At 41.7% G+C, this 13772-nt stretch overlaps 1 protein-coding gene across 1 annotated transcript in view; it reads left to right on the forward strand.

The window, feature by feature from the left end:
- Positions 1-13772, forward strand: part of LOC118001347 — a 138817-nt gene that overhangs the window by 11199 nt on the left and 113846 nt on the right. The window contains exon 7 of the mRNA XM_034991442.1: positions 7812-7973. Coding sequence (XP_034847333.1) covers positions 7812-7973 — 162 coding nt within the window. The remainder of the gene's footprint in view (positions 1-7811; positions 7974-13772) is intronic.

The following is a 13772-nucleotide window of genomic DNA, read 5'->3' on the forward strand; positions in this document are numbered from 1 at the left end:
CCTTCCTTCCTTCCTTCCTTCCTTCCTTCCTTCCTTCCTTCCTTCCTTCCTTCCTTCTTTCCTTCCTTCCTTCCTCCTCCTCCTCCTTCTTGTTATTAGCCATCCTAATGGATGAGGAGATAATCTCATTTTGTTTTTGCTTTGCATTTCTCTGATGATTAGTGATTTTGAGAATCTTTTCATATGGTTATCAGCCATTTGTATATCATATTTGGAAAAATGTCTATAGAAGTCCTTTGACCATTTTTTAATTGGGTTATTTGATTTTTATTGTTGTTGTTGAGCTGTAGGAGTTCTTTATATATTCTGGGTATTAACCCCTTATCAGATATATAATTTGCAAATATATTCCCTCATTCTATAAGCTGCCTTTTCACTCTGTTAATTGTATACTTTGATGTACAGAAGTTTTAAAGTTTTATATAGTCACATTTGTCTATTTTTGCTTTTTTTTGCCTGTGCATTTGGTGTCATATCCAAGAAATCATTGCCAAATTCATTGTTATGAAGATTTTCCCCTGTTTTTATCTAAGAGTTTTGTAGTTTTAGGTCTTATGTTTAGATCTTTAATCCATTATGAGTTAATTTATTGTATATGGTGGATGATAAAGATTTAACTTCATTATTTTGCACGTGGATATCCTGTTTTCCTAGAATCATTTGTTGAAGAGACTGTCCCATCTCTGTTGAATGGTATTAACTTTCTTGTCTAAGATCATTTGACCATATACTCGAGCATTTATTTCTAGGCTCTCTATTCTATTCTGTGGTCTATATGCCCAATTTATTCCAATACCATGCCATTTTGATTACTGTAGCTTTGTAATATGGTTTGAAAGCAGAAAATATGAGTTCTCCAATTTTGTTCTTCTTTTTCAAAATTACATTGGTTATTTGGTGTCCTTTGAGATTTCATATGAATTTTAGGATGAATTTTTCTACTTCTGCAAAAAAATGCCATTAGGATTTGGTAGGGATTGGACTAAATGATATTTGAAGTTCCTTGTGATATTAAAATGACTGAAATACCATAATACATGTATCGCTGCTGTTGAAATTCAACTCTGCGACTATTATTTGATCCTTTACCTCCAGAAGAGAAGGAACATTTATTCAGTACCTATTACATGCCAGGCATTCTTGCAGCAATCCTGGGAGAGACATCATTAGTGTTCTTATTAGATTGACTTGTCCTGCTCTGTGTGGTGAAGTCAGGATTTCAGCAGAGATACAAGCCAAGGCCCGTGTCCTTACAGATCCTGTGCTTTCCTCATACTACTTAATTTCCTCTTCCTCCATCTGCTGGCAGCTTCCTAATAGCAAACAGAGTTTGTACCCAAAATGATGGGTGTTTATCTTTTTATTGGTGCCACCGCACTTGTGGGGGTACAATCTGCTATTGTGTTTAGAGGGTTGTCACAGAATTTTAAATGAGCTGCTATGTGTATTTAAATACTTACAATGGTTGGGGGGGGAAGATGGCGGAGGAGTAGGGGACCCTATTTCAACTGGTCCCTGGAATTGAGCTGGATATCTACCAGACCACTCTGAGCACCCACGAAACCAGCCTGAGATGTAAGAAGATCTGGATCTCTACAAACAGAATATCACAGGTGGTTGGTTTTGAGATACGAAGCTGAGAGCCGTGATTCTGCAGGCAGATATTGGAGGATAAACGGAGGCGGGAGGGTGCCTGGACATGGGGATCCTACACCGCCGGTGAGTGACAGCCTTGCCCGCTGAGGACGGGCACAGACTCGCAGACCGGTAGCATTGGGAAAGGACTTTAGGGCAGCCCCCGGGGTGGAGGACCAGACCGGCGGGGTCGCGCCCAAGCGAACCGCAGCCACCTGGACAGAAACCCCGAGCGACGGTCATGCGCACGCGGACTGCAGCCTCCGAGACGGAAACCTGGTGCGCCGGGGTCCCGCCGTGAACTGCAACCTCCGGGGTGGAAACCCTGAGCAGCGGAGTCGCGCACACGCGAACTGCAGTCCCCGGGACAGGACCCCAAGTGGCGGAGTCGTGCGCGCCCGTGTGCACGAACTGGGAGCGGCTGGTGGTTTTAGAAGCACAAAGGGCAGAGATGTGCCCTGACCTGGAGGCAGGACTGGGAGTGCTGCAGAGGGGCGCACAACCCAGGATGCTGCAGTTTATAGCAGCATGGACAGAAACGGAGACAGTGTGGCCTGGAGAGCTCACTGAAGAACAGACTGAGGTCTCTCTGCTCTGAGGCAGAGGGTTGGAAACGGTCTCTTCTGCTCTGACTCCCGGAAGAGACGCGGAAAGCCGCCAGGGAAAGGCGCCAGAGAACAAAAGCCCCAAAGACTGAGTCCCACTGAGCCCATCCCCCGCCACAGGGGCCCAGGGCAACTCCGCCCAAACAGGGTTGCCTGAGTAACAGCACGGCAGGCCCCTCCCCCAGAAGACAGGCTGGGAAAACAAGAGGCCAGCAACCCTACGGACCCAAGAAAACAGGTGCATCTTGCTTGGGTTCGGGTCAATAATTTGGACTGTATACATTCCCTCAAATACCCATCAACAGAATGACTAGGAGGAGGAGCCCCCAAAACAGAAAAGACTCAGAGATTATGACTTATGCTGCAGATTTACAAATGGATGCAGATATAACCAAGATGTCGGAGATGGAATTCAGGCTAGCAATTGTGAAGACAATGGCTAGAATGGAGAAATCAATTACTGGCAACATAGAGTCTCTAAGGGCAGAAATAAAAGGTGAATTGGCAGAACTTAAAAATGCTATCAATGAGATCCAGTCCAATCTAGATAATCTAACAGCTAGGGTAACTGAGACAGAAGAGAGAATAAGCGATCTGGAAGACAGTATAATAGATAAAAAGGGAAAAGAGGAGGCCAGGGAAAAACAACTCAGAATCCATGAAAATAGAATCAGAGAAATAAGTGACACCATGAGGCGTTCGAATGTCAGAATCATTGGAATCCCAGAGGGAGTGGAGAGAGAGAGAGGGCTAGAAGATGTATTTGAGCAAATCAAAGCTGAGAACTTCCCTAATCTGGGGAATGAAACAAACATTCGAGTCCTAGAGGCAGAGAGGACCCCTCCTAAGATCAAGGAAAACAGGCCAACACCCCGGCATGTAATAGTAAAACTTGCAAATCTTAGAACCAAGGAAACCATCTTAAGGGCAGTTGGGGGAAGAGATTCCTTACGTACAGAGGGAGGAACATCAGAATAACGTCAGACCTATCCACAGAGACCTGGCAAGCCAGAAAGGCCTGGCAAGACATATTCAGGGTACTAAATGAGAAGAACATGCAGCCAAGAATACTTTATCCGGCAAGGCTTTCATTTAGAATGGATGGAGAGATGCAGAGCTTCCACGACCAGCAGAAGTTGAAAGAATATGTGACCACTAAGCCGGTCCTGCAAGAAATATTAAGGGGGGTTCTATAAAAGGAGAAAGACCCCAAGAATGATCTACAACAGAAATTTACAGGGACAATCTATAAAAACAACGTCTTCACAGGCAACATGATGACAATTAATTCATATCTTTCAATAAGCACTCTCAACGTGAATGGCCTAAATGCTCCCATAAAACGGCACAGGGTTGCAGATTGGATAAAAAGACAGGACCCACCCATATGCTATCTACAAGAGACTCATTTTGAACCTAAAGATACATCCAGACTGAAAGTTAAGGGATGGAGATCCATCTTCCATGCCAGCGGACCTCAAAAGAAAGCTGGGGTAGTAATTCTTATATCAGACAAATTAGATTTTAAACTAAAGTCTGTAATAAGAGACACAGAAGGACACTATATCATTCTTAAAGGGTCTATCCAACAAGAAGATCTAACAATTGTAAATATCTATGCCCCCAACATGGGAGCAGCCATCTACATAAGCCAACTGTTAACCAAAATAAAGAGTCATATTGATAACAATATGTTAATTGTAGGAGACCTCAATACTCCACTCTCAGCAATGGACAGATCATCTGAGCAGAAAATCAACAAGGAAACAAGAGCTTTGAATGATACATTGGACCAGATGGACCTCATAGATATTTACAGAACATTCCACCCTAAAACAACAGAATACTCATTCTTCTCGAGCACACATGGAACTTTCTCCAGAATAGACCATATACTGGGTCACAAATCAGGTCTCAACCGATACCAAAAGATTGAGATTATTCCCTGCATATTCTCAGACCACAATGCTCTAAAACTGGAACTCAATCACAAGAAAAAATTTGGCAGAAATTCAAACACTTGGAAGCTAAAGACCACTCTGCTCAAGAATGTTTGGGTCAACCAAGAAATCAAAGAAGAACTTAAACAATTCATGGAAATCAATGAGAACGAAAACACATCGGTCCAAAACTTATGGGATACTGCAAAGGTGGTCCTAAGGGGGAAATACATAGCCATCCAAGCCTCACTCAAAAAAACAGAAAAATCCTGAATTCACCGACTAACTCTACACCTTAAAGAACTAGAGAAAAAGCAACAAACGATGCCAAAGCCATGCATTAGAAGAGAAATAATTAAAATTAGAGCAGAAATCAATGAATTAGAAACCAGAAACACAGTAGATCAGATCAATGAAACTAGAAGTTGGTTCTTTGAAAGAATTAATAAGATTGATAAACCACTGGCCAGACGTATCCAAAAGAAGAGAGAAAGGACCCAAGTTAATAAAATTATGAATGAAAGGGGAGAGATCACGACCAACACCAAGGAAATAGAAACAATTATTAGAAATTATTATCAACAACTATATGCCAATAAACTGAGCAATCTGGATGAAATGAAGGTCTTCCTGGAAACCTATAAGCTGCCAAGACTGAAACAGGAAGAAATTGACAACCTGAATAGGCCAAAACCAGTAACGAGATTGAAGCAGTGATCAAAAACCTCCCCAAAAACAAGAGTCCAGGGCCTGATGGATTCCCTGGGGAATTTTACCAAACATTCAAAGAAGAAATAATACCTATTCTACTGAAACTGTTTCAAAAAATAGAAACAGAAGGAAAACTTCCAAACTCATTCTATGAGGCCAGAATTACCTTAATCCCCAAACCAGGCAAAGACCCCATCATAAAGGAGAATTTCAGACCGATATCCCTGATGAATATGGATTCCAAAATCCTCAACAAAATCCTAGCTACTAGGATCTAACAATACATTAAAAGGATCATCCACCACGACCAAGTGGGATTTATCCCCGGGATGCAAGGGTGGTTCAACATTCACAAATCCATCAATGTGATAGAACACATTAATAAGAGGAGGGAGAAGAACCATATGGTCCTCTCAATTGATGCAGAAAAAGCATTTGACAAAATACAACATCCTTTCCTGATTAAAACTCTCCAGAGTATAGGGATAGAGGGAACATTCCTCAAGCTCATAAAATCCATCTATGAAAAACCCACAGCGAATATCATCCTCAATGGGGAAAAGCTGAGAGCCTTTCCCTGAAGAACAGGAACACGTCAAGGGTGCCCACTCTCACCACTGTTGTTCAACATAGTACTAGAAGTCCTAGCAACAGCAATCAGACAACAAAAAGAAATAAAAGGTATTCAAATTGGCAAAGAAGAAGTCAAACTCTCTCTTTTTGCAGACGACATGATACTTTATGTGGAAAACCCAAAAGACTCCACCCCCAAATTACTAGAACTCATCCAGCAATTCAGTAATGTGGCAGGATACAAAATCAATGCACAGAAATCAGTTGCTTTCTTATACACTAACAACGCAACTGTTGAAAGAGAAATTAAAGAAACGATTCCATTTACAATAGCACCAAAAACCATAAGATACCTCAGAATAAACCTAACCAAAGAGATAAAGGATCTATACTCTAGGAACTACAAAACACTCATGAAAGAAATTGAAGAAGACACAAAAAGATGGAAAAATATTCCATGCTCATGGATCAGAAGAATAAACATTGTTAAAATGTCTATGCTACCCAGAGCAATCTATACCTTCAATGCCATCCCAATCAAAATTCCAATGACATTTTTCAAAGTGCTGGAACAAACAATCCTTAAATTTGTATGGAATCAGAAAAGACCCCGAATCGCCAAGGAGATGTTGAAAAAGAAAAACAAAGCTGGGGGCATCACGTTGCCCAATTTCAAGCTATATTACAAAGCAGTGATCACCAAGACAGCATGGTACTGGCACAAAAACAGACATACAGACCAATGGAACAGAATAGAGAACCCAGATATGGACCCTCAACTCTATGGTCAAATAATCTTTGACAAAGCAGGAAAAAACATGCAGTGGAAAAAAGACAGTCTCTTCAATAAATGGTGCTGGGAAAATTGGACAGCCACATGCAGAAGAATGAAACGCGACCATTCTCTAACATCATTCACAAAGATAAACTCAAAGTGGATGAAAGACCTCAATGTGAGACAGGAATCCATGCAAATCCTAGAGGAGAACATAGGCAGTAACCTCTTTGACATCGGCCACAGCAACTTCTTTCAAGATACATCTCCAAAAGCTAGTGAAACAAAAGCAAAAATGAACTTTTGGGACTTCATCAAGATAAAAAGCTTCTGCACAGCAGTGGAAACAGTCAACAAAACAAAGAGGCAACCCACAGAATGGGAGAAGATATTTGCAAATGACACTACAGATAAAGGGCTGGTATCCAAAATCTATAAAGAACTTCTCAAACTCAACACCCAAAAAACAAATAATCAAGTCAAAAAGTGGGCAGAAGAGATGAACAGACACTTCTCTGAAGAAGACATACAAATGGCTAACAGACACATGGAAAAATGTTCATCATCATTAGCCATCAGGGAAATCCAAATCAAAACCACACTGAGATACCACCTTACACCAGTTAGAATGGCCAAAATGGACAGGGAAAGAAACAACAAATGTTGGAGAGGTTGTGGAGAAAGGGGAACCCTCTTACACTGTTGGTGGGAATGCACGTTGGTACAGCCACTTTGGAAAACAGTGTGGAGGTTCCTCAAAAATTTAAAAATAGAGCTACCCTCTGACCCAGCAATTGCACTACTGGGTATTTACCCCAAAGACACAGATGTAGTGAAAAGAAGGGCCATATGCACCCCAATGTTCATAGCAGCAATGTCCGCAATAGCCAAACTGTGGAAAGAGCCGAGATGTCCTTCAACAGATGAATGGATAAAGAAAATGTGATCCACATATACAATGGAATATTACTCAGCCATCAGAAAAGATGAATACCCAACTTTTACATCAACATGGATGGGACTGGAGGAGATTATGCTAAGTGAAATAAGTCAAGCAGAGAAAGTCAATTATCATATGGTTTCACTTATTTGTGGAACATAAGGAATAACATGGAGGACATTAAGAGAAGGAAGGGAAAAATGGGTGGGGGGAATTGGAGGGAGAGATGAACCATGAGAGACCATGGACCTGAGAAACAAGCAGGGTTTTGGGGGGGGGGGGGATTGGTTAGCCCCGTGATGGGTATTAAGGAAGGCACATACTGCATGGAGCACTGGGTGTTATATGAAAACAATGGATTGTGGATCACTACATCAAAAACTAATGCTGTATTGTATGGTGACTAACATAACATAATAAAATTAAAAATAATAAATAAATAAATACTTAAAATGTTGAATGGATGGACATACCAAAGGGAATCGTGATGTTTGAGTCTGATTTTATTTTTTAACTGAATAAAGCCCCACCTGGGGCTTATTTCTTATTTGTGTATATATGACTAAATTCTTGCTGAGAAGAAGGGAATAACCCTTTACTGAACCATTCCTTTTCTTCTTGTTCTACTTGAGATTTCCAGGCCTGAGCGAGTAAAGCAAGTGCTCCAAGACCATGCTGCAAAGACAGTCATGCTGGCTCCATCTCATCCAACTTTCGTGGCTTCCCAGGATTTGCATCAGTGCAATTATGACCACATCTGGGAGAATATTTATAGCAACATCAACCTCTACCAGGTATAACAGGAAGAAATAACCAACATGCCTTTCTGGTCAACTCACTATCTGTGTGTAGACCTTAGACATTTACTTTGGTAGTTTTTCAGAGACCCTCCCCATAAAGGCTTCATTACCCAGCCAGGTTTGTTTTTGTTATAAAAAAGATTAAATGCTAATTAAAAAGAGGGATATAAAGAGGTATAATATAAGATATTGCTGCTGGGACATATACTTAACCGCTACATACCAATGCAAAGCTGCACACTCTAGTGCTAAACACCAATAAGCTGGACAATTGTTAAATATTGTGAGTGTTTAGAGGCAAAGTGGTCCCCCCAGGGTTCGTTCTTTTGGGAAAGGCTTTTTGAAGGAGGAGGAAATTGAACTGGGTTTGAAGGAATCGTGGGGCTCAGGGAAGTGGTGGTGGAGACGGAAGCACATTATGTAGGAGGGAAGCATGAACAACAATGCAGAGGACGGGCGCCTGGGTGGCTCAGTTGGTTAAGCGACTGCCTTCGGCTCAGGTCATGATCCTGGAGTCCCGGGATCGAGTCCCACATCGGGCTCCCTGCTCAGCGGGGGGTCTGCTTCTCCCTCTGACCCTCTCCCCTCTCGTGCTCTCTGTCTCTCATTCTCTCTCTCAAATAAATAAATAAAATCTTTAAAAAACAAAAAACAAAAAACAAAAAACAATGCAGAGGAGACACTGTGTGGAGTGTTTAAGGCCAGTTTGGTGGAGTAAAAGATTCATGTGGAAATATGGGGAAGAGAAGTTTTTTTAAGGGGGAGGAGAGAGAAAGTTATGAATGTCCATAAATTTCAGACAAAGGAATTTGTGCTTTATCCTATAAGGGAAGTGATATATACAAAGTTGTATTTTTTAGGAAGATTGATATGGCAGCAAGGTGGATTGGAAGAGGGAGAGATTGGAGGCAGGGAAGCCAGCTAGATAGCTGCTACATAAGATAGGCCTGAAGTTTGGCAATGAAAGGCAATTTCTACACAAACCTATTGGATATTTGTCTTTACAATGGTGCTATCACATTTTTGAATAATCTGCTATTGTTTGTTTGTTGCTCTAAGGGAAGAGTTTTATTTCCTTTGCTTATTTAAGATGGAAAGACTCAATATGTTTATGGTCTGGGAGGAATAAGCAGTGGAGAAGAAGAGATAGAAGATATGAAAGGGTAAATTTGAGAAACAGATGACCCTGGCCAAAGAGGAGGGGATGGGATGAAGAAACCAGTTGAAGGAGTAATTTTGAGAAAGGGAGAGTGGCATCACTTCCCTTTAGGTGAATAAGAATTGTCAGGTACAAAAGGATAAGATGTGCTCACTTGTACATGGCCCTGGCTGTCTCAGAGAGAGAGAAGAGAGGGAGAAGATGCCTGCATTAGTGAGATGCAAGATGGAAGTGACATGTGAGGAGGTGGATCACTGTGGGGAATGCCATAGGGCCACCGATGAGAAAAGAATATAAGGATGACCGCGTAGCTAGAGGGCCCAGTTGAAGTAAGAGAGCATGACTTTTAGTGAGCCCAATCTGCATAATAATCCTATTATTTTCACCCCTAAAGATAATTGTAGAAATTATACATAAAGTCGAAGGTATGAAGAAGTTTAGTAGAATGCTAGAGAGGAAGCACTGCCATGGTCCATCATCCCAGGCTGGGTATGGGAGAAAGTGAAACCTAAATGAGTTACAGATTGGCTGGAAGCAAACACATAAGTACATGCATGTGTACACACACACAAACACACACACACACACCCCAAAACTTCTATAACTTTTCAACCTGTTTAGATAAGGATCTGGAGAATCTAATAAAAAATGAGTTGGCCAAACCGATCAGAAACAGAGACAGCATATCATGGCATGGATCTCCCTGAATTCCCTGACAGGCATGCAACTACCAGTGACACTCCTCAGCTAGCATCCTGCCAGAGTTGAGAAAATGGCCACATTTTTCCTATCCATTGCCATTTCACAATGAGATATATGTCACCAGGAAGACCTTATACTAATAAGGGGATTTTTTTGAAACATTTTTTAATTTAAATTCAATTAATTAACATATAATGTATTCTTGGTTTCAGAGGTACAGGTCAGTGATTCATCAGTCTTATATAATACTCAGTGCTCATTACATCACATGTCCTCCTTAATGCCCATCACCCAGTTACCCCATCCCTCCATCCCCCCTCCCCCCAGCAACCCTCAGTTTGTTTCCTGTGATTAAGAGTCTCTTACGGTTGGTCTCCCTCTTAAACATTTGTCTTCTTCACTAGACTTGGCACCAAATGATTTTGTTGTTTAAGAAGTTCATGAATTAGGGCGCCTGGGTGGCTCAGTTGGTTAAGCGACTGCCTTTGGCTCAGGTCATGATCCTGGAGTCCCTGGATCGAGTCCCGCATCGGGCTCCCTGCTCGGCAGGGAGTCTGCTTTGCCCTCTGACCCTATCCCCTCTCATGTGTTCTCTCTCATTCTCTCTCTCTCTCAAATAAATAAATAAAAAATAAAATCTTTAAAAAAAAAAAAGAAGTTCATGAATTAATAAAGGAAACCATCTTCAAAGAATAAAGTAAAACTATAAAAGGAAATATTCTTTCCTCTCATAATTATCTTTCTCTGATTGACTTATTTCACTTAGCATAATACCCTCTAGTTCTATCCATGTCATTGCAAATGGCAAGATTTCATTTTTTTTTAAAGATTTTATTTATTTATATGACAGAGAGAGAGATAGCGAGAGCAGGAACACAAGCAGGGGGAGTGGGAGAACGAGAAGCAGGCTTCCCGCCGAGCAGGGAGCCCGATGTGGGACTCGATCCCAGGACCCTGGGATCATGACCTGAGCCGAAGGCAGACGCTTAATGACTAAGCCACCCAGGCGCCCAAGATTTCATTTTTTGATGGCTGTGTAATATTCCATTGTATATATATACCACATCTTCTTTATCCATTCAGCTGTTGATAGACATCTGGGTTCTTTCCATAGTTTGGCTATTGTGGACATTGCTCTTATAAACATTGAGGTGCAGGTGCTTCTTCGGATCACTACATTTGTATCTTTGGGGTAAATACCCAGTAGTGTGATTGCTTGGTCATAGGGTAGTTCTATCTTCAACATTTTGAGGAACCTCCACACTTTTCCAGAATGGCTGCACTAGCTTGCATTCCCGCCAACAGTGTAAGAGGGTTCTCCTTTCTCCACATCCTTGCCAACATCTGTCGTTTCCTGACTTGTTGATTTTAGCCATTCTGACTGGTGTGAGGTGGTATCTCATTGTGGTTTTGATTTGTATTTCACAAGGGGACATTTAAAAACATCCAGTTCTTTCGCTTCTTGAACCAAGCTTAAGGGGAAGGAGGTAGGGAGTAGGAAAGAAGGGAGGTCAAAGACAGAGTCAGCCCTTATCCCTAAATAAGACCTCTTCTCCTAAGATCCTGGACAGTCTGGCTCTTGATCCTGATATAACCCTCTTTACCTGAGATTCTGGGTTTAACATTTGAGGGCCACCACAAGTCTGTTTTCCTCCTTGACTGAGAGAATAAGGGCAATTAAATTCCTGGGGGGGGGCCTAGATGAGGGTGAAAAGAGGTGAATATGAGTAAGGGAGGGGTAGGAGGCAATGGAAGAAGGAGTCAGAGGTGAAGAGCTTTGTGTTTGAAGTCACGGAGAAGTGATGATCTAGGGTCTGGCTGGACCAGCAGACCAGAATTGTAGCAGTGCCCATGGGGACTTAGGGGACAAAGGAGGCTACCAGGGAAAAGCAGAAAGTGCAGGGCAAGAGCAGGAGATGATGGCTCAGTTTTCTGTTGAAAGGCAGAAAACACTAAGAGCCACAATGTGAAGAAGGAGCCCAGCTACACCGTGGAGAGAACTAACATTTCCTGCCGTTCTCTGTTACTGCTTCCCTCCATTTGCACATGAGGTAGAAAGTCAGGGTATGATGATATGCAGCCTCTGCTTTCACCAAAGTCTGTTTTGAATGCAGTTGCCCAGTGTTAAATTGGAGGGAAAAAGAAAAGAAAAGAAAGGAAAAGACAACCATTTCCTCTGGCTATTTACTGACTTGTAAATGTTGTTCTTGGAAATGACCAAAAGGAGAAAAATGTGAGCACCTATTTTCAAGTTGATTTATGGTAAACAGACCCTAAGGAGACTGAGAATACCTATGGATTTCAGAGGTGGAGCCTGAGGGGAGACATACAGCACACACAACCTACCCTACATATTAGTGTCATGCAAGTTTCCTGTTCATTCGTTCATTCATTCAGTGATTATTACATGGATGCTGCCTTTGTGCCAGGAACTGTGCTGCTTAGGGAACAAAACAGGCAATAAACAGGTGGACAAAAGAGTTAATCTACATCTCTAACTTGTGGGTGCCAGGAGGAAAACCACAGGAAGAGGGGGCAGTGGGGTCGAGAGGAGCACCCTCTGATAGATGGACCAAGCTCTTTCAGAGTTGGGGGCATCTGAGCTGACATTTGATGAATGAGAAGGAGTCAGCCATGCTAGAGAAGAGCTTTCCAAGTGGGGAACAGAAAATAGCACGGCGTTTGAGAAAGAAAATCGTGAGGCAACCATCAATGGTTTTCTACTTTCCCTCGCATTTTCCTGTGGGCGTTACTTTGTGACCTCCTTACGTATTTCTGCTCTGGTCAAGAGGCACTTTATACAGTATCTGAATGCCATTCTGAATGTTGAATACCAGTCAGAGGAGATTAGGATGAAGTTAAAGGTGGCCGATGGGAGGAGTCACAGGATGTAGGTATGAATTTTAAAGCTCTGTGACTATTTTGCAAGCATGTAGCAGTCAAGTATGAATTTTAGCATCTATACGCTGGTCAGCATTCTGATTCTGAAGTTGGCAAGGGACAATCCATACCCCATGAAAAATAACTTTCTTAAGGGCCTTCTGCATGAAGGAAAGCAAACCTCATAGGATTGCCTGTTTTGACAGCTTGGAAAGAATATAGCACGACTTCAGGACAGTTTCTGATCAGTTTTCAGTGAATACTATTCACTGGTAGCCTTTCTTTAGGGAGGTTTTTTTTTAGAAAATAAATGTTTTATTTCAGAGTAGTTTTAGATTTACAGAAAAGTTACAAAGATAGTACAAAGAATTCCCAGGAATCCCCTGTCAGGTTTCTCCTATTATTAACATCTTATATTACTTTGTCACAACAAAGGAACCAGCATTGGTACATTACTGATATCTAAACTGGACTATATTTGGAATTCACTGGTTTTTCTTTGTGCTCCAGGGTACCACAGTGACTTTGATTGTCATGTTTCCCAGGCGCCTCAGGTCTGGGCCAGCTTCTCAGGCTTTCCTTGACAGTCTTTGGGAGTACTGGCCAGGCAACCTGTAGAACATTCCCTAACTTGAATTTGTCTGATGTTTTTCTCATGGTTATAACTGGGGTTATAGGTTTAGAGGAAGGACACACCAGAGGTGAAGTGCCCTTCTTATTACATCATATCTGGGCCAGATGCTATCAACCTGATGTATTACTGGGGATGTTAAGCTTAATATGTGGTTAAGCTAGTGGTGTTTGCTAGGTTTTTGCACTGTGAAGTTACCATTTTTCTCCTTAAGAAGTTGTTAGAAATCAGTTTTTAAACTACAGAAATAATACATAAACCTCTTCTCCTTGTGAAAAATTGAAACATCACTGAAAAGTTAATGCTTTAACTTTAACTAATGGGAATTCTAATACTGGTCCCCATTCCACTTCCTCAGAGGTAAACACTGTTACTGCTTCAGCCTGTTCAATACATTACATTCAAACATATGTGTGTGTGT

Source organism: Mirounga leonina, unplaced genomic scaffold (assembly GCF_011800145.1).
Source record: "Mirounga leonina isolate KUSES-001 unplaced genomic scaffold, KU_Mleo_1.0 Mir_53, whole genome shotgun sequence".
Classification (NCBI taxonomy): domain Eukaryota; kingdom Metazoa; phylum Chordata; class Mammalia; order Carnivora; family Phocidae; genus Mirounga; species Mirounga leonina.